Source organism: Lepidothrix coronata, unplaced genomic scaffold (assembly GCF_001604755.1).
Source record: "Lepidothrix coronata isolate B3197 unplaced genomic scaffold, Lepidothrix_coronata-1.0 Scaffold1, whole genome shotgun sequence".
In the NCBI taxonomy this organism is placed as follows: Eukaryota; Metazoa; Chordata; class Aves; order Passeriformes; family Pipridae; genus Lepidothrix; species Lepidothrix coronata.
Window position 1 is genome coordinate 5,460,930 of NW_016690181.1, and position 27,379 is coordinate 5,488,308.

Sequence of the window (27,379 nt, forward strand, 5' to 3'; positions counted from 1 at the left end):
CCTACCTTCTTTCGGTCTACACCACTCCTTGCTGCTGGCCACTAGCTGAATAGAGTGAACAGCCCAGCCATTTAACACAGAATCCACCCACCCTGCATGACTGCAGAACCTGCTACTTATCTGCTGCAGTGCTGGCACTTGAGACAGAACTCAGGATGTAGCCATGGCTCCAGATCACAGTGGAGTTAGAAAAATGGACAACTGAAAAAAAAGCAACTTATTCTTGCATCCAAACTACAGAACCTACACTGGGCACTGGTAGCAGTGGTCTTTCCAATATACAGCATCAGCAATCCAGTCAGATCCCTCCATATTCATATCTAAAAACCACAGCTAACAAATTTTAGGTTCATATAGGGGCAGGGGAAGAATCAAAATTAATCGTAACCTCTATAGAGTTGGCAACCCAAGAATGCAACCAGCAGAGACAGCCTGGGGCTGAGTCCACACTATGCAGCAGTCTCTGAAGTACCTTCAACTGACAGGAGCCAGCGAAGGGGAGCTAAGAGGAGAGGAAAAGGTAAAGAGGCAAATGGGAGAAACATCTACGCATCAAACCCAAACCCCAAGGATCCATTCCAGAGGTAGCTGAGCATTGCCACCACAATCAGCCAGGTCACACTAGGAATTAATGGGTAGGCTTGGCTCCCTCCCAGTGGCTTCTCATCACACTCGAAGGGAAGAACTCCACTGAAGGCAAGGCATAGCTGACTCCAGAAGCAGAAGAAGCAAGTATGACGGTAGCACTCTATTTCAGATGAGAACCTAGTCTGGAAGATGCACAGTAGGAGCCGAATAAGGTTAACTGCAAGGGAGGAAAAAGCCTATAAAGCATGATTAGTTACCACCACAAGTCAGTGAAGCAAGTGAAGCTACCAAAGCACTGGAATCTCAACAGAATTCCTGGCTCATGGGACTAAGAGATGGGACTTCTGGGGGGAGGTGAAAAGATGTGCAGGAGAAGAGCGAGGGAGAGAGAAGCTACTGTATGTTAGGCCCAGTGGGTTGTAGAATGATGATATGAGTAGTATTGTTTATCATGGAGCAGGCAGCAAAAGCATTGTCCCCTCAGGTTAATCAGTGTCTCATGTGATATGAGGCAGTTCAAGTTCTGCTTCTTGAAGTAGAAATAATCCAGAGGCAGGATGCAGGTGGCCCAATGGCCCTATTGCCAGAAGATCAGGCTGTGTTGCAGGTCTAACAGTTCTTAGCAGAGTGGTATCAGAAATGGGATGTCACAGGAATAATGGTCAACGGTTGGACAGTCTGGGTATGAGGCAGGAATGTTCTGTTTGCTCCTTTCTCTGTGGTGCCGTAGCTCTGGAGTCAGCCAACTCAAGACTTGGGTACTTTGGTGTAGTCTTCGCTATGTATGTTCTTGCAAAGCGAAATGGACAGAATCATCCCCAGCAGCTGGAATAAGTATGAAGAATGGGAACAAAATCAGCAACCAGACAGATAATAGGGGAACAAGAACAGGTGATACGGGGGAGCAGAATACAGTGAATGTCTTTCAATGACACCACACAGGTGAATAGAATTGGTCCACAACACAAAGCAAATGCAGTAACTGGAATGGCAAAATGGACTGCAGAAAGATGTGCCTTCCTCAGGAATCTATGTTATGGGCTTTTTAAGGCAACAAGTGGGATTTCACTAGCAGGATGCTGCTTGTCTCAGTCTTCCTGGTTATGCATACAGTGAATTGTCAAGAGTCAGACACATCAGAAGGAACCACAAGTAGACAGGGCTTTGTTCCATTTTTAATCCAATCAATGAAAGCAGCAGTTCAAAGGCCCAGGTAGACATAACCAAGAGCTAAAACTGCACCACCATTAAACCAGGTGTCAATTACTCAAGAAAATAGCTTTGCCTTTTAAAGAATCTCCATGGTAAGAGAGTACGGGTTCACATCAGGAAATGACTTACCTCTATAACAGCAACACCAGTGCAAACCCCAAGAATGACACCAAGGTTGTCCTTCAACCACTGCTCTACACCATCCATACATCCCTATAGAAAAAATACGGTCACAAGGAAAAGAAGCATGAATCTAAATATCTCAAGACTAAAAATCCATAACACATCACCTTTGCATGCAGGAATTATCTCCATTACATGCTATACCAAGTTTCATGGTAGCTTTAGCAAAAAAGGGTGGGATCTCTGTTCCCCCTTCCTCCAAATTCCACAGGTACTTCAAGCACTAATGACATGACAGTAGTTCCCAGAGGAACAAAGATACGGCAACTTCAGTGGAAGCTTCACAGGGTCCAGGCATATCCACTCACCTGCCCATGAACAGGCCAGTCAGTATAGGTTGCAGTGCCATTGACAGGATCATCCAGACGACAGAAACCTCTTCCTTCCTCTAAGTCTTCTGTTCTATTGGAGCAGGAGCAGGGATACTCAGTCATGCTTTTGTTGATAATAATCCCATTATCTTCCCAGTCTTTTGCTCCAGTCCAGCCACAGCAGGAAATCTAATAACCAGAGAAAGATCATCACAGTCTTACACTTTGCACTGGCAACATAACTGAAAATAAACAGGCAGAAGTACACAGGAACTCTCCATGTAACAACAACAGTCAGGTCATACCATTTGCGTGAATTAGCTGCATTAGAACACCACCCTGTTCACTTATGCATAGGGCTGTCCAGAAGACAGGGACATTATTTCCTACTAAAGAATCACTCTCCTAGCAAAACAAGAGTTAAAGGTTGACTTCTAGCAGACTAAATACTAGCAAACCTCCTTTTATTTCCAGGTGACAATGCTAAATAAAGGTAAAAATGCAAATGGAGGTGTTGCTGGTGGGTCAGCTGGAAGAGGGCAGTTGTCCTGTGTGACACATTTGAGAGATTTTTTCAGTCCCTCCACTTTTATCATTGGCAGGTTGATTTGGTGAGGGAGAGGCAAGTCAGGCAAGAGATTCATATGTTGAAAATTCATCACGTGTATTCACAGACATGTCAAAAGCCTTACTACCTAGTCTTCCACTAGTGATGCCACTTACATAGGTTTAGATGATAATACTTGATTTTTCTTTGAGTAGCACACATTTTTTGATCAGACGCGAAACAGGAACTTCTCATTTTCTTGTTCCCAGTCGCAAGGTACCACTGATCTCAGCGGTGGCCCCGGGGACAGCAGCAGCCACCGCACGATGGCGTCACCAGGCTGCCGAGCCCCAGCACGTCACCGTGAGCTAGCGCCTGCCTGGCTGCAGTGGGGACTGGCTGGAAAATGGGATGAGGAATATTTTCCATCCAAAGAAACATTTACATTTCTATACAGCCACGTGATAAAACTGTAGTTGCTGGAGGGGAAAGCACATAGGGAAGTCCAGCAAGTACTAAGATCCTATCATAAGCATGGATCCCTGTGCCTGCATGGTGGCACACAGCAGAAAGGCTATAAATCTCAAGGTAGAAGGTTAGGGAAAATCTCCCTCTGCCCAGAAAGGAAAAGCAGTGTTTCTGCTATAACAGACACGAAGCAGAGATAGAAACAGCTGAACATCCACACCAGGACAAGTATTTGCATTCCCAACAAGGGTTGTGAAGATCTAGCCTCCAGAAAGAACTACCTCTGCCTCACAAGAGGTTTGGACTTTAACTTCAAGACTGGTCTACAGAATATCCACCCCCTTTCAAATGCTAACTTCAGTGTGCAAAGACTCCCAACACTCTACTTCTCCACCTCTACAAAACCCTCTTGTCTTCTTACATACAAAAAGGGCTCAAGCGTGAGCCTCTCTCCACAGTAGATTCAGGCTTCTCTTCTGTTCACTAGCAAGGAGTTGCAACCACAGTGATAAAACATAAATAAATCATTCTCCAAGGAGGAGAAATACTGCAGGTCAACATTTTGCAGACCAAAGAACAGACAGAAGACAAATGCTATTACTTGTACTTACTACACATCAGTCCCATGCTGGGCATGTATTTAACCACAACAGCCAGCCAGCTCTCAAGGCTTGTGGTTTGGCAGTAAACAGCTGTCATGACTCCAGTGTGCTTGAATACTCTCTAGCTGCTCAAGTGCTGACCCTGATGCTAAAACAGAAACCATGGGCAGTTGGATGGCTCCCAAGAATGCTGACACTTGCAGAAGAGCCATCACAATAAGCAAGCAACATGCACCAAGTAGTAAGGCAGATGGTGCTGCTGACTTGCCCAGCAATAAGCTTGCTACAAATATCATATGCAAACTTGCTACAAAAGTCATATGCAAAGTGGTTTTCACATGCTAGTATTCAGAGGCCCACCAAACAAGGACAGGCTGGATACATTAGGCCATGCAGCCGATACTAGTTAGTTTTAACAGCCAATATGTAGAAATGGTCCAGGGTCTGACCTAGTAGTAGCAAGCAAGACCATTTTCTAGTCTGCAGGCACCAAACCTCACAGGCAATTTTGCAGATCAGTCAGACCAACATGCAATATCTGTTTCCCTGTCCTCAGCCTAGCTTTAAAGGCCATTGTCTGAACTGACAAGTCATCTAACTCTTGGTGTCCCCCATGACTCACCTGTATTTGCACATAGTCCCATACTTCTTGCAAGTTCTTCTTATCTTCATTCAAAGGGTTATACTTTTCAATCAGATCTTTAACTATGTGGGACAACTCTCCTTTCAGCTGTCAAGAAAAAAAGAGGCAGGAGAGTTACATTAGTCAATTCCTTGTAGCCTTTTCTTTGGGACTTGGAATACATATATGAAGCTTCAGTCACTCTAAAAAGCTAACTGCAATAAGTAATAAGTTAAGGACAGCAGCTTTGCCGCTGCAGCAGCCAAAGCTTCCCAGCAAGTCCTTGCCCAGGCACAGGGAAGGGCTTCAAGCCTGATGAGCCATAAGGAAACAGAACCGGGTATAGTTATCCTGCTAAGACACAGACTGAACTGCCTGCCCCAGACAAGAGAGATGTGCAACGTAAGTGTAAGCTGAAGGACAACATTGCCTTAAGGACTCACAAAAAATGTGAGTCTGTGTACTGCCAGCAAAACTCTGGTCAAGAATCTCAGTCACTGCAGTTCATCTCCACTGCTCAGGGAAGGTATGAGTCACTCTCCTGCTCCTGTATGCAGCTGGGTTTACTGACAAACAGCTGGTGGAAACTCGCCTTTTTCACAAGGCCTTGAACGGCCTCTCCTCAGACTCCTACAACTTCTGTTTCTGTATTAAGACAGGAAGTATTACAACTATCTAAACTGCTCATTAACAGTCTTATCACAAAGCTCAGGTGTATCAAATCATCCCTACAACCCCATTCCTTATCCAGAGACATTTACAACACCTTTCAGTTCAATAAGAGGTGCAAGCTACACCTGGCAGACTCCTTCACCTTCTTCCTCCCACCTCCTTCTGAAGCTCTTCTTCATCAGCCTGTACATGATGACAGCTCTTACTGCTAAGGACAGACCCAGATAACAAGAAGTTGGAAAAAAATGTCATTAGACTGACTGAGGGATGGGATAGAGTTACATCAGACTAAGGACTAGGATGTTCCCAACCTATATATTACCTGTTTGACTGTGGTACCACAGCATCTTTCAAATCAGTGGAAATGGTTTTTCCCTTTTCTTCTACTATTAAGCATGGTAAATGACCACAGCAAACCCCAGGACACTCAGCCAGAGGAAACACTTCCTACTGTTAAGAAAAGCTTTTCTACATCACCAACTCTTCTTCCTAGGAAAATTGGAGCTCAGTTCACTAGGACCAGCTATGTCAGGCCAGACAGATGGGAGCTGCATGATCTTTCTTCTCACGATGTCTAGCTCTTCCCCTTTTAATTACTTCACTTCCCCTTTTCCTTCCCTTCAAATTGAGGCAACCTGACCTGGTTCTCACTAATGAGATTGGCCTTGGCTTCTGCCATAAGCCTTATCAGTTACTGAACCTCTGAGTTCCCACCCTCACCCCTCCCGCACACTGCTGCTCCACATGCAGAGGGAGGCAAGGAGAGCTGGATTTGTTTTCCTACCCTGGGCCCATCTAGTCCCTTAGCTATTAGGTCAGATGGAGCCAAGTGTCACTTCTGCAAGAACCCTAGACAGTGCTTCTGTTCTCCATCCCAGGACCCCACCACAAGCAAAGACAAGACCTGAACCTGGTGACCCCAATCACAGCTGCATAGGGAAGCTGTATGTCTGTTATTCCCCTACTCTTATACAAGAATGGGCAAGAGGTCTTGCAAACAGCGCTGGTTTCAAAGAGTGAGGCATTTCAGCTAGAGAAAAACTCAGGCATTCCTACATGTTTCAGAAAGTAATCTGAGAAAAGGAGAATATTACGCAAACAATAGCACAGCCCTGGAGAGCACACGCACAGCCAGCTTGCTCATGAGTTTAACCAGCAGAGCAGCCCAAAGGGAAAACACAGGCACCTGCAGCTGTTCACCCTTAGGTACCTGGCAGAGTAAAACAAAGAGCAACAAGGTAGAAGGGATTATGGAACCCTTAGACAGGCTTTCAACATCTCCACCATCTTCACCCATTTAAGGCCTGTCAGGACTCAGTGCTTTGTGAGACATTCAATGCTCCAGGAAAAGCCACAGACCACTGCCAGAAAGCAGCAAGGCTGTCAGTCTCCCCTTCACATGGGCTTACTGAAGAGGGAGATGGAGAAAGCTGAATGCCAGAGGCAAGAGCCTGGGTCTTCAATCCCAGTCTTATCATAGAATGAATTGTGCAGGCTTCTTCCACTGTCAGTCATCTATCCTGTTCCCTCTGTCAGACTCAAGCTAGACTCTTCCTCCAGCATTTATTAGCATCTAGCCTGCACACAAAAATAGGCTCAAAAAACCTGGAGGGAGCTCTCCCCACCTAGGCACTTCAGATTCGTAAACTAATGCATAGTCCATAGCCCCAGACAAGTCACTGCACAAAATCACCCAAGCCTGTTTGCTGCAAACAATAGTGAGCAAGTAGGACTATTCCCAAAACATCACTGCTCTCCTTCACTCCAAGCATTTAGAGGCAAGCTGCAGAGCACTGTGTGGACTAGGCCAAGAGAGACTTTGCCCAGGCTCTCACATTTAGGGGCTTGTCATCCACTAGATGTAGGTGAGTAGCGACATTAGGCTCACAAAGCAGAATGCCATTTGTAACATTTGTGAAGTTACTATTTCGTTGTCCATTAAAAAAACCCTCTCCACAGTTTCAGCCACCAGCAGATGTAGGGAAATGAATGTTGCATCAACATCCTCCCAGTAGCACTGGGCAATTCCAGTCTGAAGGGGCATTCCTCTAACAGTGCTCATGGCAGAGGCAAAGCAGCAGCCTTCCTGTCAGAGGCTCGGCCTTTTAGTTATGCCAACTTTATTTCAATATACTGTCACATGTCAGGGTGGAGGGGATTTTGACACCGAAAAGGAGCAGATATTCCAATAACATCAAGCGAACCTGTAGAAATAAATACTTGAGTTACAAGAAGTGGAGGAGCAAGCACCAACTTGCTGCATCCTGGTTCCAAAATCCTTTCCCTCACTCTGTTATTCCTTGTTTCATGTCCAACCAAGTTCCCAAAGTCAGAAAGAAATAAACACAAAGAACACAATAGACATCTAGGGACTGGATCTTGTGCAGTTCCAGTGTGCTTCACTGTGCTCCGAGCTGCCCTGGGATGACGCACACCAAGCGAAGCAGAGCGACATGCACTGAAGCACAGCCTCAAACCAGTGTGCTGGAGGCTTCAGCCAAGACCTTCCTGAAACAGTTTTTCTTAGCCCTTTAGGCTGGCACTTTGGAGGACCCCTGAAATAGAAGGGCTCTAGAAAAAAGCTTTTCCGTGGATTTTGTTCACTGAGGACTGAACAGGAGCATTTGTTCAAAGCACAGCTTCCCTGACCGTTCTGTCAGATCTGTACAAGTGATGATGTCAGTCACACCAGCTCCCAGGGCTGTGCAGAATAACCCCCAGCACTTTAATCTCTCCGAGGTCTGACTGAGGTTTAAATGAAGAGCTACAGCTTAAAAGCTAGAGTTTATTTTAGAGCAGAGTGACAACTGGAGGAGAAATAACAGAGGTACAGAATTTCATGGTCTGAAAAGTCGTATTTCCCCATCACAGGGGAATGCCCATCCCCACAGCTCCTCCCTGTATTAGTCAGAGCTGTTGAGAATCAGCAGCTCATTTAAAGTTGCATCTTTACACACCTGTTAGCCAACATTTTATTTTCTCCTTCAGCTTCAGTCAGCCCAAAGAGCAAGCTACATTCACACCACATCTGGCAAGGAACCCAGGCAACAGCTGTTCAGCGTCACCACAGCCACTTACACAAAGCTCATATCCGTTAGGCTCATGGAAGGCACCTTCCCTCTGCTCCCAAACTACTCCACCAGGTCCCATCCATAACTTCCTCAGCCATCTGTTTTCTGTAACTGCCTAGCTGAAGGGCTGGCTTAGGAGAAACAAGCACAGCCATACAGTGCTATAGATATACAGTTATGCAGCAAAGGACGGGTTATCCACAACTGGTACCAGAAGCCAGTAATGACCCCACAGTTATAACTTGTGACTGCATGTCTGTGGCTCCCAGTTTAGCCAGGATGAGTTATTGCAATGCACTTAGGTAGCTCAGGAATTATTCCCTTTACACTACCAAGCCTGTTGGAGCTCTAGAAGCATACACTGTGAAACTGCATTCCTGACAAACAGACCCACTTCAAAATATTAAACCACTTGTTTTTAAGCTCCAGTTCTAGAACAGGAACCATCAGATATTTGGGTTTGCTCTTGGGGAAAGAGGAGAGCTCTTGCAAGGAGAGTTTTGTACAGATGCAGAAACACCGAAAGCACAGAACAAGATGGTACAAGGAGGTAGACCAGTCCTAAAAGTGCTTAGGCCGGTAACTCCTCAAGGCACCAGTGATGGCAACATGGTAGTAACCACTGCTAATACCTGCCCAAATACTTTGCTACAGCAGGATCAAGAGGAGGTGAAGTCTACAGCCTTTCAAGATTTTCTTTTTACTGTTCCCACTACCCAAAAATAAAGCCTGCATACCAAACAGAGCTTCATATTACTTGAGAAAGCAGCACTACTGAGGCAGATACAGAAAAAGCAAACTGCCCAGCAAAGCTGCTGAGTGTGGGTAGAGGAAAGGAGAATCCAGTTATGCCTGTTCGTTATAGCCTAGTTTGGAAGAAAGAATTTTTAGATGTCTCCTGTTTTCCCAAACCAAGACCAAGGAAAAGATACACAGTAAGAAACACTTACCGTTTCTTTCTGGAAGTAGATGACCAGTCCAGCAGCAACCTGAGTAATGAGGATTATCATCAGGCAGGTGAAGTACTGGAAACCAAAAAGAAACCTTTAGAATAGTCTGTACATAATAGCACAAGTTTAATAAGGTTTCATATAAAAGAGAAATCACAACATTGAGCTAACATCTTCTGTGCTTGCAGACAAACTGCTATCAACAATGTTCTTCCTGGGAAAAGGCTTACATACAAGCATCCACATCAGAGCAGTGCACCTCAGCACTTCTCCCAGCAGGCCAACAGGAAGACTTCTGGAGGGAGAGGGCTTACAAGCACTGTCTGCATATGTCATTCTAACTGGGACTCCCTTTCCCACCTCCAGCTCCATTCCCAGACCACTCTGGCCTCCATCAGTTGGACTCTGCCTATCCCAAACCTCAACAGAAAAACAGAGTCAATTTTACAAACCTAGTTTTTCAAAACTGTTTTTAAAGTCAATTACCTTTTTAAAAAATGCTATTCTACTTGTTTGAGGATCTAAATTTAAGATTCACCAGCAAACTGCTGAGGTTACTTTTAAACGATGGCAGCTACTACCGTAACACTAGGAGATGCCCCTAGAACCAGGACACACAATGTGTGCGATATTTGAGTTCCTATACACATGTGCTCTGAATAAGCCCAAGTCAAGTAGCAGGCTGAGGTGTATGAAGCTAATGCCATCTCGTCCATCACAGCCAGAAAACTTCCTATAGATGAACTATTTGAAGAGAAGTCCTGACATACAGGACATTCCTAGTTGAGTCTCTCTCGACTCTTACACTTTCCACAGAAGCTGAACTTCGTAGCATGGCAGGACACTGTCATTCTTCCCGTTCTCTTTCACTGTGCTTGATACCAACTGCGAAGTCAGGGCAAGGGGGACAGGGTACAGGGTCACTTGAGACACTTGCAGTTGGCAGTCCTGAACTCACTATGTGCAAAAAGAGTCAGTGACATCCTCTCTCATTTCACAGTTATCATCTCAGTAGTCTCTGAGGTAGCTCTGCTGCAGTCTGTTGACTGCTGGAGAATTTAACATGTGCAAATTAAGAAATAGATCTAAGTTGACCTAGCAAAGTACTATCCCCAGGAGACCAGAGATCCAGCTACAATTCAACAGATATTTCACAGGAGAGTTATTAAACAGCATGAATACTCTCACCAGACCCAAGAGACATCGAATTTCATTGACTGCTCCAAGACAGCCCAGGAACCCCATGAGCATGGTGAGTGCCCCAACACCGATGAGAATGTATGCACCAGTCTTCAGGGAGGGAGATGACGTCTCTGTAGGAGCCACGAGAGGGAACAACATTAGCTACTGACAAAAACTTCATCTGCCATCATCATTTATAGAGCTGTGTCCCTATCTCCTGGTAACTGTATTTTGTCTTCAACAAAGGGACTGCACAGAGGTGTGCTGAACGTGGTGACAAAAAGCTGCTTCTGGGTGTCCTCTGATTGAAGGTAGACTTTCAAAGCCAGCCTGCAGGTCTCCAGGGTCTGGAAGACTCAAGGTCACTTGAAACAAATGAACCTTGTTTGGAGAAAGTTAGCTGCTTACTGGAATTTTACTCCCTCATGAAAGCACTCTGAGTGAGAATAAGATAAAGGATGTTCTACTCTACAACTACTACCTATTTGCTTGAATTCCCTTTGCCATCTTCCCAGAAGCTTTCGTCCAAATTCTAAAACCCCTTTTTGAATCATCTTTTCACTTTATTCTTTGTTCTAGCCATTCTGTTTTTACTTATCCAGTTACGGTCAACAGTGGGACACACTAACTCTGTGGAGTGAAACATGAAACAAGAGCTACAGCTAGTGTTGAGCACAGATGATGTGACAGGTTACTTGACAAGTCAGTGTTGAATGACTTGAAGCCAGGTACTTACTGAAGGCTGTTGCAGGACCTGTGCATGACCCCCTGCAAACAGATGCTATTCTAGGATCAAAACAGATATCATGCCCAAATTAGCTACTTTTACAATACCTCCTAGCTATCCTCCTGCTTTTGTCTGGACTGACTGTGCTCTTGAATGCTCAACAGTTTTTCAACTAAGTTAGGTCGTATTATTTCAGCCATGCTGGTGCTGTCAGCCCTCTCCCCTCACCATTTAGTACTGCGAGTAACAGAAGAAACAAGTGCTTACATTTGAGTTGGTCACTGGACTGTTTCTTGTAGGATAGGATTGGAGAGAGCAAGTATGACAGCATAAATGTTGAAGAGATACTGTCTAGAAATAGTAACTAGAAACCTCATTTATCATTAAGAGACATTCTTAAATCTGAAAGCTGCACAGTGTAGGGGAATTCTGGATGTCCAGTGATTAATGAAAATACATTTTTAGAGCTCAGCATTTAGTTTCCTGAACAGAAGTCCCAGGAGGCAAGCTTCTTCTGAAATACATTAAAAGAGTAATCAAATCCAGACTAATACTCTCCCACCTCATACATATCTTCCCCTACTTCTGATACCTGGTGCAAGTCACCAGCTTCCAAAGCCTTTTCCCTAGAACAGAGGAAAGTTCACTTATCAAAAAGTGAACTAGATCCATTCGCTACACAGGTCATTTCATCCTTGATTAATTTCCAGGTCAGACTCTCCCTGGGTGGACATATGCCCCAGAAGCCAGGATCCTACTTCCTCACCAGTCCTGTGACTCTTGCTGTGCAGATTAGGTGGTGATACTGCAAAGCATTTACTGAAGAAGCAGCCTTACAGGAGTGGCCTTCACAAGTCTATACTATTCCCTCTCAAAATTTGCTCAGCCATCATACACTAAGTGTTCAAGTGCCCAGGCTGCAGCACCTCCACAGTGCTAGAAATCACTAAGTCAACTTTCCATTACAAGAAAGAGAAAGCTATTTCCAACTCAGAAGCCTTTGGTGAACTGACAGCGTTCAGGAGTCATACTTGCACTTCTTATCTGCAGTAGTCTTGTCTTGCAACAGAAGGCTCTGCAGGCATTCAACTCCTGCTCTTTTCCTGTCGCTCCATGTTTTCCTCTGCACTGGGCAGGTAGCCAAGCAAGTACAACAGGCTTCTTTGGCAGCAGCTGGAGTGCCCTGCTGTGCCGAGCTTCCTCCCTGATGCCTAGGTCACTAAAGCAGAGGCAAAGAGGGGCAAGGCATGGGAAAGGAAGTGAGGGGGCAGGGAGAAAGAGCTGATTCTGGAAATCTCCAGGAAGGAAACAAAATCCTTAAATGCTCTGTTAGCAGAGATTCCAAGTAAAATGGGAAGAATCTGAGCCAAGCTCAGGGACTTCTACCTCCACAAGTGGCTGTTACACCCAAAAACCTGAGGGAACAGCTGCTGGCCCACTGGTACTAAGCACACCTCACACTGCGAGGGGTGCTGCAAACAGCCAGGCCCCGATAAGCTCCTTTTAGGCTGCATGTATTAGTTTGTTTCTGCTCATGTCCCCACTTTATTAACCAACACCCCTTGTTGTGCTTCTTGACCTTCTAGTACTGCAGTAGCAAGCCAGATGCCACAGCACAAAAACAGTGTAGCAGTATTCACATGTGCAGTATTAGCAGGGGGTATCTCTCCACCCAGCACCTTCCAAAGCCAGGCTAGAGTGCTCAGCAGGACTTGGGAGATAAAGCTCCTTGCAGAATCAGTCTAATTGGAAAAGGGACTATGAATGCCACTAGTGTTCATTCTCTGGGGCCGCAAGCAGTGTGCACACAGCCTTACTGCAGCATCTGAGGCTGGTGTCAGACTCAGCAATTCTGGAGGTAGTGGCAACAAGTAACCAGACCCACCAAACTGAAAAGTTGTTTGAAGTCTCCTCTAGGAAAAAGTGCAAAGGAAGTAGAGCCTGTGAAAGACGGAGCTGAGCTACTCATTTGGTGAAAGTCCGCTTACAGTCCTATGAAGCCCAGACTCTGCTAAGTCAGCTCACTTTTCTGATTATTGCAGAAAGTAGACTCTTTGTTAAAACTCAAGTCCCCTTCCATCAAATACTCAAATCTACATCCTCAACTGCTTAGGAACAAATATAGTGTCTACTGTCAATGTACATGAAGCATCAATAAAACTAGGTACTTATTTTCTTTGGCATTTAAAACAGTCAAATTGAAGTAGATCAATACAGAAAGCAAGTAATGGAAGCATGGAGGACTCACACAGCAAAACTACATTAAGGGATTGTGAGTCTTTGGACCCGACGGTAATAAGGAAGCTCTTGTGGAAACTGAGTATGCAGTGAAAATAGGATGAAATACTATTCCCTATGTTTAAGATAAAATATTTGGATTGTTGGTTGAAGTGGCAATGGTCTCAGTCTGACCGTGGTGTTGCAATCCACAAGACTAGGAGGAATGCTGTGTCTCCAGGGTTGCTCCCTTTCATCCTGTCCCTGATAAGAGTCCCATCTTGCTAAAGACCAGTGTTACTGCTCAGGCCACAGACCATGCACAAAAGTATTGCCTTTCCTAGTCTACATAATGGTGAAACACAACTCCAGACCAAAGTCAATTCAGAAGAAGAATGAAGATGAAGAAACACAGGCTTACGTAGAACCGCAATGAAACTGGTTTTGTCGGCCAGAATCCATATTCCAAACCCCAGGATGACAGCCCCCAGGATCTGAAAGAGCAAGAACAAAACATACATAGCTGGCTTATTAGCTTAGACAAATAAGAGGAGGCAGTCACCATTATCCATATTTCCAGACTAAAAACAATCATTCCTTTGCTGTTCCCGCCCATCTCCTCCATGGTACTCCTCCCAGAGTAAACAGGATTAGCATGACTCCAGGAAAAATGCCTCAGCCAACTGCACAGGAGCCCCAAGATCTGCTTGGCAGTCCTTCACACAGTATTTGAATAGTACATGATGTTGTTGTATAGGAGGACCATTCAAAACAGTCTGAGGAAGAGACGCCCTGCTGCTAGAACATTGTTGTCAGAAGCAAAAGGTAAGTGCATTGCTTCTGTGAAGAACTGAAGAAGGACAAACATATATGATTTTAAAGATTTTTTGAATAGAGAAACCCATGACTCTATGGACCCAGGCTGGAAGCCTGACAAAGGATTAGATATCTGGCAGCTGGAACCTTTCCAGAAGGGAAATCTTTGCCTTGTCAGGCTCTTATAATGTTACGGCTTCAAACCACAAATACAAAAAAACCCAGCAGCAGGTTCCTTTGAACAAAGTGCTTCATCCCTTCCAAAGCCAAGTTTAGGCATTTGCCTTGGCCCCTACTTTATGCCAGAATACCACAGCCCCTCAAGCCAACACATCTTAGCCCCAGTAGAGAGTCAAGAGTTATGAAACTCTTCTATGAAACAGCCTCTGCCTTGCTCACTACACAGTTTTATCTAGGACAAGGATTAGTAGAGCAATACATCCCTGTGAGGACTCAGCTGAACCTAATTGAGAAGTCAAGCAACACACAATTTTCCCATCTCACTTTGGAAGGTAAGGGGAAGCATGCTCTGTTTTAGCTTCCAAGTATCACCATGTTTTATACTACACTGTGAGGTGTTTCAGTGTAGATGACCCCAGTTCCCAAAGTAGGGTAAGAGCACCACTACACCCATAATAAAGTAACTATACTGAGAAGCCTGGAATTCTGCAGAGACTGGAAACCATTTGTGCAAAGATCTAAAATAGACTTTGAAGAGACAAGGGAAGGACAAAAATTGCAAGTGACATGCTTCCAGAGGACATGAACTGCAAGAAGCAGCAGCAGCAAGATTTCAAGAAAGGATGAAGTGAAATAAATTAACAGGGCTGAAGAGAGATTGCAATTCTGTACTTCATTAGAGAATGTTCTGATGCTTGGGATGCCAAACCACCACCTAAAGCAAGCTGGCAGAGAGGCTTGTATGGACAGGCACTGGCTCCACATTTTGAAAGTTTACACTATGCTTCAGCTCCTCATACAAAGAAGCTTTTCTGAGCAAAGATAAAGCCACAGTCTGAAATAAGCTGCTTGCAAGCTTTCCTGGCTTGGCAGAGGGTGCAACGTAGTTAGCTCTCAGGACAGGATTAGGAAGTCATCAAGCAAGTTCCCACCTATGAAGATGGATACAGCATACTGACTCAGATTCAGAAAAAATGTAGCTGTTGTATCCCAGAAAAAAAAGAATTCCCCCTTGCTCCAACATGCTGCACCCACAACACACAATCTGGTGATCAAGTTAGAAAGGCCTCTTGAATGTGCAACAGCTGTGACACCTAAAAAATTCCTCTCAAACTTGGTAGTACCCAGAACTGCTGAACTGACAGTTTGAGGCTGTCTCACATTTAAACTATAGTCTCAATAAATATTTGTCTTAACAAAGATGCAAACCAGGCATATGGGACATCTCTTTTGGTTCACTGACCCTGAAATGTCACCTAAGTTTTACTGCTGCAGACAAAACACAGAAGGGCTTCTGAGCAGAATTTCTGGGAAGTTATTTGCTATGAGGTGCTCAAAGTATCCAAGGCCTGTTTTCACTCTGATCTTTTCTCCAGTCCACAACTTGTATGTTTGCCAGGAGCTGCTGTGGAAAACACCACAAGGGGAAGGCAGAGAAGCAACAGCCCCAGGCAGAAAACACTGTCCTATTAACAAAGGTATATTTACCTCATAGCAGGACAGTATCTCTGCTCAGCATCTTCAGAAGTTTGCCTCTCATAGCAAGGCTGCTTCTGCCACTGCCTTGGCTTCAGACCCTCCATGGAAGAAATCATGTCTGCTTTGCATGGATTTTAAGTCCTCTGCTTCATTGCTGTAAATTCCTGAAGTGGGGAAAACATGTCTCCCCTCCTCCCTGGGGGGATAGGGGGAGGTTTCACCCCCAATTTCAGCAAAATGTCCTTCCATGCCCAAGCCAGAAGGATGCAGCTCCCTCAAGGCAGGGTCAGCAGTTTCCCACAGAGAGCCAGTCAAGAGGGGCTTGGAAAAACCAAGCTGTGATGGAGCTGACTCATCTTTCTGGAAGAAGCAGCTGGGGGTTCCCAATTATCCTTCCCCAGCACTGCTTTCCTTTACACTCAGATTGTGTGAGGTAACACTGAGCCTGGCACAGGGGACAAGAAAAAGGCTCTTAAACTCCAGACTTTGCTTTAGGTAATAGCCTTCTGCTGCACTTACAGAGGGGTTACAAGTAGGACAGTTATATATTCTAAACAAATAGTTTCCAAAGAGTGTTGAACTTGTCTCAAAGAGCTGCTTTCCCTTTAAGAAGAAGCATGTGCTACGGCACGTGTCTGCTAGCCAAGAAGGTAGAAATGTTAAGTTCTGATGAGAGAAACTAAGATTATACTCCAAGCTTGTGTTTTTGGTATCTTTTCTAGCAAGCAGGCAAGCAGTCCAAGTAACCTTCTTCCCTTCAATTGAAGCAGGTCAAACCCTTCCCTGAAGTAAGGCTCCAAGACTGCAAAATACCACCAAGTCCCTGAACTACTTCAGCTATAGCAAGTGACTTTCTCACAGACCTCAAGCTGTAGAGCAGTGCTATTTCAATGACTAACGCCCAAAAAGAGTCACCAGCATGTCTCTAAAGGCTTCAATTGTCAGCAAGGCTGAAGAACACACTTCAGACAGCTAGGGTTGGCCTGCACAGGGTGCAATTACATAGGCTCACCTCAAGGTCCAAAGCAGACACAGGGCTTCATCACCAGCATTAATGTTCATATTGCAGAAGCATGCTCCTCAACAAAACTCAGCAGCTTCAGGAAACCAGCCAAAGATATGCAAGACCTGTCTGGGCTGAGAGGTCCCAGCAACTCAACACAAGCAGTTTCTCTGCTAGATTAGTATTGCTCTACCACATTGTATAAACTCAAGAACAACCACACTCCCCTCCCCAATTCAGACTTTGAACAACCATAGAGGAAAAACTTCTCAGGTCAACTACTTCCTGTGATAGCGAGACAGTAATGGATGCCACCTTCCTCAACATCTGGCATGTGCAAAAAGCTTGCCATCAGTCAAGACAGAAGTACACTCAAAATCTTCACTCTAGAGAAGTATCGAGCTCCACCCCAGAACACAATGGCTTTGGAGACCTCATGTTGACAGAGCAGCCTGAGGTGATGATAGTGCCCATGCTGCATGGCAGGCTTAAAGAGCTCATTTAAAGCAACTTCCCTTCAGTCAGCACAGACCTTCTCACACACAACCTGTCTTAAAGCTCTTACTCTCCAGGCCCAGCTCAGTGCACCAGACCAGCTTTCCACAAGAGGGAGAGGGGCTGGGTGCTACAGCAGAGTAGGTTTGGAGCAGGGCGTGCACAAGACAAAGAACATCTGCTTCCCATCACTTGCCACCCAGTGAGGAGTCCTCAAGCCTCCTCAGCATCCACAGAAGGATTCAGAGCCTGCCATCCTACCAGTTTCACAAAATTCAGGAAAATGCAGCGCAGATGTGGGTCAGCCCAACAAAGCAGCTCAACTCTGCCTCCTGAGAGCACATCTATCCCCACAGGCTGCCTGCAACCATGGCTCAGCAAAGAAAGGAGGGAAAGGCAATGTGGAATAGAGATACCACAATAACAACTGACAGCATACAGCAAAAACAGTGACACTATTGTAAGGCACTGTAGCATATCAGGTTGTCATCCCCCTTCCTCATACACTAGGCTGGCTTTCTTGACGAGAACTTTCTCTGTACAGAGATTAGCTTATGAACTTGGACTTAGGTTTAGGCATAAAGAAAAACTAGCCAGTGCCCAGGTATTGGGTTTCAGCAAGACTCAAACGCTGCCTTAACAAATACAGCTCTGCTTACCAGGGTAGACTGGTTGTTATATGCTGCTTAGAATTTATCACCTCTTCAAGAGAGGAGATAGCCTGAATCTTAATGCCTTCAGAGGAGTCCTGCACTAATAGGGGGACAGGCCTGGACTCAGCTGGATTTTTCCTATTTTTAAAGTGGACTGAATCATACTCTGGAAGTCCCAGTAGCACTTGAAAAAACTCTCCTCTCCCCTCTCTCCCAAGAACCTTCCCCATGGATGCTCTGAGCACCCCTGACTTTGGGCTGATAGACCACACCTAACTACTCTTAGGATGGAAGCAAAATGCAAAGAGCAAAGAGCGAGCACAGTAGGCAAGGGAAACCAGATCCAGATGTGCCTCAAGTTCATTGTGTGTGCTAGCAGCACAGTACAGCCATGAAGGAAGCAAAAGGGAAGCTGTGTGCAGGGACAGAGACCAGAAAGCTGTGCTCACCTTATCATGCTCCAGTTCTCTCCCTTCTCTCCCAGCCTGACCCTTCCTTCTCCTTACACGCTGCACAAGTGTAACAATATCAGACAGGCTATTCCTTGCTGAAATGCAGAAAGCTGAAACCTTGTACATCCCCACTACACAATTCCATGGAAGTAGGCATCACCAACAGTATGATCATCACCAACACCGTCCACATGACACAAAATATGTAAGCTTCAAAAAGGGATACGTGTAAGAATGTGTGTGGCCCTCCCAGACCCATTCTGTTCCAAAAGGAGTTCATCTTTTGCTAAGCCTCACACTTGAAAATAACTGCACCCAGTGGGCTGCTTCATTTCCCCAGACAAGCCTGCCCCAGTCTGCCCCACCTCCCAACTCCATTTCAAACTTGGACTAATTCATCTCGTTAAAAATCAAAACCAGCCGTTGGGACTCAAACAAAATTAGAGTTGTTCTTTGAAGCCTGCCTGGCCTATTTAGGAGGGCACTGCCATTACTTGGCAGGTTTCGTAGCTTTGCTGCTCAGGGATAGTTCAGCTGCTGCTCCAGATGTGTCAGAGAAAGTAGTTACAACTACTCTCTTTCCAGAAAGAACCTATAACTCCTCTTTCCCTTCCCAGTGCAGGAAAGGAACTGTGTGCACTGGAGACTGCAGGTCTGGGAGCTGAGCTGCTCAGCACACCTGAGACATACACAGCAGCTCTGACATCCCTGAGCTTCAGGGATTCCCTCCCTCCTTCCAAAACTGTGGCCATTTTATTCAGTGAATACGCTGGGCCAACATCCATCAAAAAACACTTTCCAGCTAATTTTGGTCCAGGCCTTCCTTTCTACTCCACAGATGCCCACAATACTTACAAGGAACAGGAGATTGAAGAGGAAGAGGAAGTACTTGGTGACTTTTAGGCAGCCAGACCCCATCTTCTTTCACTTATGGGACCTAAAGGGAAAGCAGACAGACAATCAGTTATACTACAGACTGGTCCTCTGGGCAACTTCAGAGCAACACCCTTATCCTGTGCGGAGCTCTGGATCATCTGAGGGAGTCTCAGAGCATATGCACAGATAGCATGTCTTCCACAGAATACCCAAGTTGCCTTTTCAGGACAGCAAAACAGGACACTGCTGTCACTACAGACACTGCTGCCAAGAGGGCTACCAGCAGTTCCAGAAGAGATTTAATAACAAATACACTGCTAATTCCACCACTATTTATACAGACTTTGCAATAGTAGCATCAGCCAAAACACCAACTCTAGCTACTACTCCTGGTGGTAAAAAGTGATGCAAGCTACTTCAATTGACACCGAAGGGCTCGGAAGCTCAAAAAAAGTCCCACAAACCAATTCCACTGCTGAAATGAGCCTCCTCTTGGGGAAGCAGCACAGCTGAGCAACACATGAGGACTAGTGGGGGAACATCTCAGAGGTCAAGAGAGTACAAGAGAGACACAGAGCTCCTGGAGTAAGTCCACTGGATTCACTGGCAAAAAAGATGATTAAGGGACCGGAGCGTCTCTCTTATGAGGATAGACTGAGACAGTTGGGCCTGTTCAGCCTCGACAAGAGGCAACTGAGAGGTGACCTTATCAATGTCTATAAGTATCTGAAAGGAGGGTTTCAAGAAGATGGATCAAGGCTCTTCTGGGTGTTGTCAAACAAAAGGATAGGAGACGACAGAAACTGATGCACAGGAAGTTTCACCTGAATGTGAGGAAGAACTCTACAATGTGGGTGACTGCTCACTGGGACAGATTGCCTAGAGACATTGTGGCATCTCCCTCACCGGAGATATTCAAGTTATGTTTCTTGCATAGGCAACAGAGGATTTTTAAGTTCCTTAAAATTTGCTCTACCAAGCTCCTTGCTTGGTGCAAATGTTTCCTTGCTTGCTTGCAAACAGACCATGCTGCTTTAAGAATCAACAGCCACAGGAAGAGCAATAGTAGGCTGGGGTCACCAGTCTAGCCTGGGAAGAAATAGCCCCAACAGCGAGCAAGGTCAGCAGGGTTCCCTCTGCCAGCCTGGGTGTACCAATGATTACTGGAGCCCAGTATGTTCTTTTGTTTCAATCAAAGGCTTTTGCTTAATCCTATTAAATATTTAGGTTAACTCTGGAGCTAAACTGGTATGTGGGCCTTGTTATAACTGGCTAGCCTTCCCACCAAGCAATGGTCACCCTTTAACTACCAGGAGAGAGCACAAGTTTGAACTCTGCAGCTGAAGATAACACTACTGCTCTAACTTCAAGGGATGCCATAGCTAGAGACTATGCTAAGCCCATCGCTGCACAGCACCTAGCAAGATGCTACTGAGGTGGGAAAGCAGCACAGAAATACAACCTCATCCAGCTGTGCTACAGACTGATCTCAAAAATCTCATCTATATAGCAGTCACTGCACCTAAGGAGCTCTTACTGCACAGCCAGGTTAGCAACATCTGTCAGTTTTTATTCAGTTAACCCCTCAGGTCAGAGTCCATAAAACCAGCAGCATCCAAAAGTAGGTCCTTCAAATAAGCCATGGAAAGCTCCCGTAATAGTTTCTGGGGCATATGTGCACCAAATATCAAACACACAGCATTACCATTTCCAGTGTCCCTGGGTGCAGCCATCACTTGTGAGCTGGTTCTGTTCCAGCACAGATGCACTATACAACAGCTGCATTGCTACCAACCTAGGAAAAGTGAGTGAAGGCTATCTGTTAGCAGATTTCCTCCTTTCCTCTTCAGGAAAAATGTTCTCTCAGGCCCTTAATCCTGAAAGGCACCAACACATAAGACTGCACTTGAAGAGGATAACTAAGATGTAAAATTTCCCATCTACCTGGCTTGCTTACTGGCTTCACCATGAACACATCTCCTCTTAAAAGCATCACAAACTGGAGCCTGGGAGTCTAATCAGAACACTGAGGCAGCCAGGACCCTAGCCGATAACGAATGTCTATTGTGGGGGTTACAAATGGTTTTCTACTCTTTAACCTAGCCAAGAACTAAGCTAGATAACCTCCTGCCCAATGCATTGGACTTCTTACCTTAAGATGCCTGGTTCCAGGTCCAATTCTCCTTATTTTCAAACTGGAGGGGCAAGTCCCTGTAGTTGCTGACTTGCTTCCTAGCACTAAGGAATAGCCCTGTGCTACCTACTTCCAACTCTGCCCACACTTCTTTGATAAGTCATTTAAGCTGCCTACACTTCTTTGATAAGTCATTGATAAGTTATTTAAGCTAATTAAGTAGTCAAACAAGTTGAGAAGAACTGTTGTGGAAGAAGACATGCCTCAGGTAACAAGTGTAAAATATTGCTTTCAGGGCTCTTCTACTCCTAGCTATTTGTTAAAGGCATACCATCTTCAATGTTTATTCAAAAACCCAACAAACCCCAACTGTGCATTACAGGACTATGCACTCTTCTCTTCTTTCCACAGGGCAATATATCTCTTTCATAGCTCCTAGCCATAAAGTACTTCAAAGTACAGTTTTCAAGCCAGAAGAGAAATAGGTTTTTAGATTATTGCTTTGAGCTTTTAAAATACTTTAGGGCCCCACATATTCAAACATTACAGATTTTCCAATTCTTCATCTGTTCTTCGGAAAGTAACTTGCTTTTGTTCACTGCATTAATGAAACTCCCCAAAACCCTCCCTTATGAAATTGCACAAACAGCCACAAAACTAGCAACACTAGAAGCAGCAGCTCAACAAAATTTGAGATAGGTCGGGTTTGGAAGCAGACGAGCTTGGAGTTATCACAACCAGGCATATCCACAGGCCATTCAACAGCAAAAACATGGGTTAAGTACCACAGCCACAAAGCTGCCCATTTGCCTTTTGAAATTGGTCAAGTTTTGAGCCTTAATGTCCTGCAGCAACACATGCAAACGTTTAATACATTAAGTTTGCAGTTTTAAAATTCCACTGATTGTCCACAATTGTTTGTTTCTTTCTTTTCCTCTCCACCCCAACTGCTTTGACTATTTTCATCTTCCTCCCCAAGCAGCAACATCCACTCTATTCAACAATCCTGCCTATACATGTCCAAATTTTCCCTGTCATTCTCCAGATTGATGCCACCTCTGAAGAGGATGTCAGAAGAAACCATCAGCTTGGAGAATGGCATTTTTCCCAGCTTCTCATTCCCCATCCTACATAAAGACATGCAGGATTATTTATGCAGTTTGCTGCTTTGAGGCACCACTGCCATAAAAACTTGGTTGCCAACACAGCCTGGTCAGCTGTTGTGTAGTTGATTCTGGGTCTTTCTTAGCCTAGCTTAAGCCTCAGGACCTGAAGGGAGAACTAAGTCCAGGAAGGCATCAACTGATCCAGAACCCTGGGGTTTCCCATAGGGGAGGAACAGAACAAGTCTGCACAGACTAGACTGGCATCCGGGGTTGGCTTCCTGCCCCCTCCCTCACCTCTAGCTCTCAGGCCTGTCGTTCTCCCAGCAACAGCAATGACAGCAAGACCTGTATGTAGAGCAGGAGCACAAAAATCCAGGACATGTGCCTGTGGAGAGGCAGACAGAGGCCTGCTTTGTTAGCAACAGCAGGAGTCCCATCACAGGTCAGATTAACTTATTTTTGTTGCAGGAGTCTGTGATACTCCCAGCCCTCCTCCTGTAAAAGGTGACCGCAGAGAAGGACAGGTGATATGGGGAGATATACCTCTGCCTCCTGGACCCACCACTGGCCAGAGAGGCAGGAGGAGGAAATTTCACACACAGACATTATAACCACATGAGTCAAGGGACAGAGAGGCTAAGTTAATTTTTAATTGCAATTCTGCTCTCTCAAATTAGATCCTGTATTGCCTCCACCCAGCAATCACTGCATGCTTAGTGTTCACTGAAGTTTGAGATGTGGCTCAGGCTAGCACTGTACATGCCTGTGCCACGCAGCTCTGCCGGTAAGAGCTCAGCCCTCCTCTGCAGCACCACCCTTATGCTCACCCTGCAGGTTTCTTCCTGATGAGCTCTGGCACCTGAAGCACCTCAGCTGCCAAGTTACCGTACAGCACAAATAAGGGGCTCATTTATGAGTGCAATGAAAGAGAAGGAGGAAGAACCACAAAACAAACCAGCGTACGACAGCTGTGGAAATCACCGTCTCAGTAGATTTATAAGCAAGTGCAAAGTTCACACAAACCCTCAAGGACAGCACACGTGCTCCCAAGAGCAAGGAGCTCTGCCAGTCAGCCCCAACACTCCAACTCACGTAAAGAAGGCACATTTTAATGCATCTAAATAGCCGGAAGATGCTGCCCTCTCTTCCCCAGATCCTCTCGCTTAAGGAAAGGAAATAATTGGTTACAAAGCAGCTGCAGGTTGTTTCTATGTACTTTGGCCAGTTGCTCCTCACCACCACTCCTCAGGCTCTAACATCAGGGGACATAAAACAAAGGCAGACCCTATAGGATGTGCTACAGCCAGCTTCCACCAGGCTAGGATGAGGTCAAGCCAGCACCAGATTTGGTTTTCTCAAGTTGCTATTTCCCTTACCCCCACAAACACCTCAAATGCCCTGTAAGGCTGGCACGCTGGCTCAGTTCTGCTATCCCTCCTGCCTGCTCAAGGAGAAACATCCAACTTGGCACATGCAGAGATGCAGCAGCAAGCACTGTGAACCAAGGTTCTGCAGCATACCTCGAGGCTCCTGACTCTTCACATCTTGCATCTGATGTGGTGGGTGGGACCTCTGGGTCAAAGTCCAGCTGGTCCACTGAAGCAACCTCAGCCAATCTCATGCACTGCAAGTGCTTCTTAACACAATAGGCAAGCATGACGTTCCCATGCCTACAACCAAGCCTTACATATTGCAACAAGGTGTCTCCCTCAAGATTTTATTACCAGGCTGGACGCTGAAAATTTTTAAAGTTCTCCCTGATCTGATCTCACCTTTCTCCCTTTTATTCACGCCACAACATTGACCAAGGTTAGCTGGGTTAATTTGCAGACAGATTGATCAAGAAACCCTGGAGAAGGAGGAACTCCCACTGATGTACTCAGGTTGCAGAACTGGCTCTCTCTGACCAAAGCAACTAGCATTTGTCCCTAGGAAAGGATCAGCATGTTGCTGATTCCATAAAGATGTTTATCTGCACAGTAATTTGCATGAGGTTGAGGCCATTTTGAAGGCCAGTTGCTTTCTGCAGTATTATCCCAATCCAGAAACCAGGACCAGATTAAACGCACACCTGGCTAGTGACCCAAGAAGCCAGCTTAATAAAGAAGTTGGTCACTAAATGATCTAATCACTTCCCCTTGATCACTTTCTTTCCAGCTCCAAGCCAGACACACCCATGCAGAAGAAGGGAGTGGGGAAGGGGCAGCTCAGAAAGCCACGTGACAGAAGGAAACAGGTTATCCTTTGCAGGATTCTGAGCCCTTGCACCCAGAAGCTCAGCTCCTTCTCTATCCATGCACACACAGAACAGGCATTTGGCAACAAGGTCTCCCAATCACCAGTGATGAGACAGGACAGCTTCACACAACAGTACCAGTTAATGAACAACGACAGAGTTACTAAGTCTCCTGTTAACCAGGTACACCACTGCCCTCAGGGCAGAGACTGCAAGTTACAGCCACATTAACATACAAAGAACATCCTAAGGAATTCATCTCGTTGACGTTAATATTCAGAGGCCTTGGACTTTCAGTACACCTGGGAAGTACATCTTGTCTCTGGCAAGCAAATAACCGCAAAGCCAATGAATGACTCAAGTCTGAATTCACTGAACTTTTCTTTAAGCTTCACTGAGATAATACCAGCTGTGTAATGACCCTGAAAACATAAACAAGATCATATTTGTTGTGGAGATTTTCCAAACAGCATCTCTTCAAAAGTTACAAAGGAAGGATTGAGGGAGAAGCTGTATCCTAAAAATGAAGGCTGCTTATTAGGGTTACCTGCTCAAACAGGCCACACTTGCAGTTGCAGAGATTATTTTTACACATATATATATATATTTATGTGTGTGTGTGTGTGTATCTCACTGATCCAGGTATAGTTCCTTTTTGAAGGAAAGTATCAGCGCAAGGCAGAAAACTATTTCTGAATAATACAAATGTCAGAAACAGAAAAAAGAAGGTACTTGGAACAGACTCCTATCCCATGTGCTCTAGAGACAGTTGCTGTTTATCTTAAGTAGAAGCAATTGCTTTCAAGCTAGAGCAGGTGGTCTGAGGGCTAGGCAAAGAGAAAGGAGCACAGCTATATCAGGCTGCAAACTGCAGCACCACACTTAATTGTCCACAAACTTTGAACTAGCACTTTGCAGTACAGGCATGTACAGCAAGACCCTAACATTGTCTGCAAGACATCTGCAGGACAGAGATTCAAGCTTGCATGCAGTCCCACATTTGCTATCCCTGGACTAAGGGGAGCAGATCAGAGCAACAGCCTAGAACCAAGTAGGCAAATTAGCTGCAGTTAGCTGCAAGAAATACCACTGGAATGGTTAGCTGCAAGAAATACCACAAGATTTCTCAGGAGTAGTTTCTGAGATAATGCATCAGCTCACACCGCAAAGGTAGATTTGTTCTTGGTGCATCTGTTAAGACATTAAGCTTTTCTGTTTGACTTCTGTAGCTAGTATACTGTTGTGTGAATAATTTGACTGGCAACAGTGTCCTCCAGTGAGACCCTACATTAGAAAGCACTCATAGGGGTACCTACGATGGCAGAGTTTTTTCAGCATGTTTTGTCATAGCAAGTATGTTGTGCATTTTCTAAAAAGGAAATGCATTTTTAGAAATGTACTTCTGATGCTCGAGGGGAAGTGATTAGATATTTATAGACCACTATCATATTGTTAAAAAGAAACCGATCTCACAGTTCAGTATCAAAAAGCAGCACAGGTTTTAGAAGCATGTTTTCATCTCTATATTTGCAAGTGGCATTAATAAGTTTTGAGAACATCTGGTCTTCACACTTCAGTTTGAAAGCCAACATTTAATTACGTCTTCAGTCCCTACAACTGGCAAATTGAGAAAGTTCTTTGCTATTTTCAGCCTATACACTCATGCTTGCCCAGCATGACAGTATTTGCAATGCAGCATTACTCTGATTTAGCAAATCTTTCCATTCAGCAAGACCAGAGACACAACTCTGCCAAAAAAGTGGGAGGAAAAAAACCAACAAACCAACCCAAAACCCCACAAACTGCCCCAGAAGTCATTTGGTTCTCTTCTCCCCCTAAAAAAAAAAAAAAAAAAAAAAAAAGCCAACCCAAACCAACCAAACAAAAATTCATCAACTTACCAAAAATCACAGACAGAAGAAATAGTCGAAAGTACAGTTTAGTGGACTTTCTCTTTTTTATTGTCACGTATTAGAATGTTAGTTGTGCCACAAACGCTGCAGGTCAGGTTAAGAAAGAGGTCACCACACTGACTAAAGCCAGCACACAATGCAGTAAAAATGCACAGCTTTCACAAAACTGGTTGGGCAACTCTGTCACTTGACTATATTGGCTCTTTAATGGCTTCAACAACAAGACCAGCTCAGCTTTGTTTTCTGCACTTGGAACTGTCAGGGTGCAAACTGAAATGGATGCACCCACCAGCTCCCGTGTCTGTGAGTGGCACCAGCATGTCAAAAGCAGTCCCTCACTATTGCCTGCCCCACACCTCCCCACAGAGGGGCAGAGCCTGTGAGCAGGACCTGCACCCCAAACTGCAGTGGGGTGGCCAGCACAGACAAGCAGCACTTTGCTGGCGCTCAGGTAAGCTTCTCCCCAGTGTGGCTCTGCAGCACCAAGAGGATGCTTCTAAGTGTTTGCCGATGCCACCAGTCATCAGCCTGGAAATCCCCAGTGCAAGTACTTGCACAGGACAGGCTCCCAGGCCTCCATTCTTATGCAAGCAATGCCTTGGAGGCCAACAAATCTCCTCCAAGGAGATTGGGTTGTAGATACCTTAATAAGGCCCAGCAACTTTTCCACCCTGCCAGAGCACC

At 45.2% G+C, this 27,379-nt stretch overlaps 1 protein-coding gene across 4 annotated transcripts in view; it reads right to left on the minus strand.

The window, feature by feature from the left end:
• Positions 1–6: 6 nt before the first annotated feature.
• CD82 (CD82 molecule) overlaps positions 7–27,379 on the minus strand; it is a 38,597-nt gene continuing 11,224 nt past the window's right edge. For 3 of the 4 annotated variants that reach the window (XM_017813426.1, XM_017813434.1, XM_017813453.1), the window contains exons 2-9: positions 19,286–19,367; positions 13,774–13,846; positions 10,415–10,539; positions 9,227–9,301; positions 4,534–4,641; positions 2,292–2,483; positions 1,930–2,013; positions 7–1,413 (exon numbers count right to left, since the gene is read on the minus strand). In XM_017813426.1, coding sequence (XP_017668915.1) covers positions 1,336–1,413; positions 1,930–2,013; positions 2,292–2,483; positions 4,534–4,641; positions 9,227–9,301; positions 10,415–10,539; positions 13,774–13,846; positions 19,286–19,348 — 798 coding nt within the window. In that variant the 5' untranslated portion in view covers positions 19,349–19,367 and the 3' untranslated portion in view covers positions 7–1,335. Of the gene's footprint in view, positions 1,414–1,929; positions 2,014–2,291; positions 2,484–4,533; positions 4,642–9,226; positions 9,302–10,414; positions 10,540–13,773; positions 13,847–19,285; positions 19,368–26,683; positions 26,758–27,379 lie in introns of those variants that run through there. The other variant, XM_017813441.1, reaches the window with a different exon arrangement.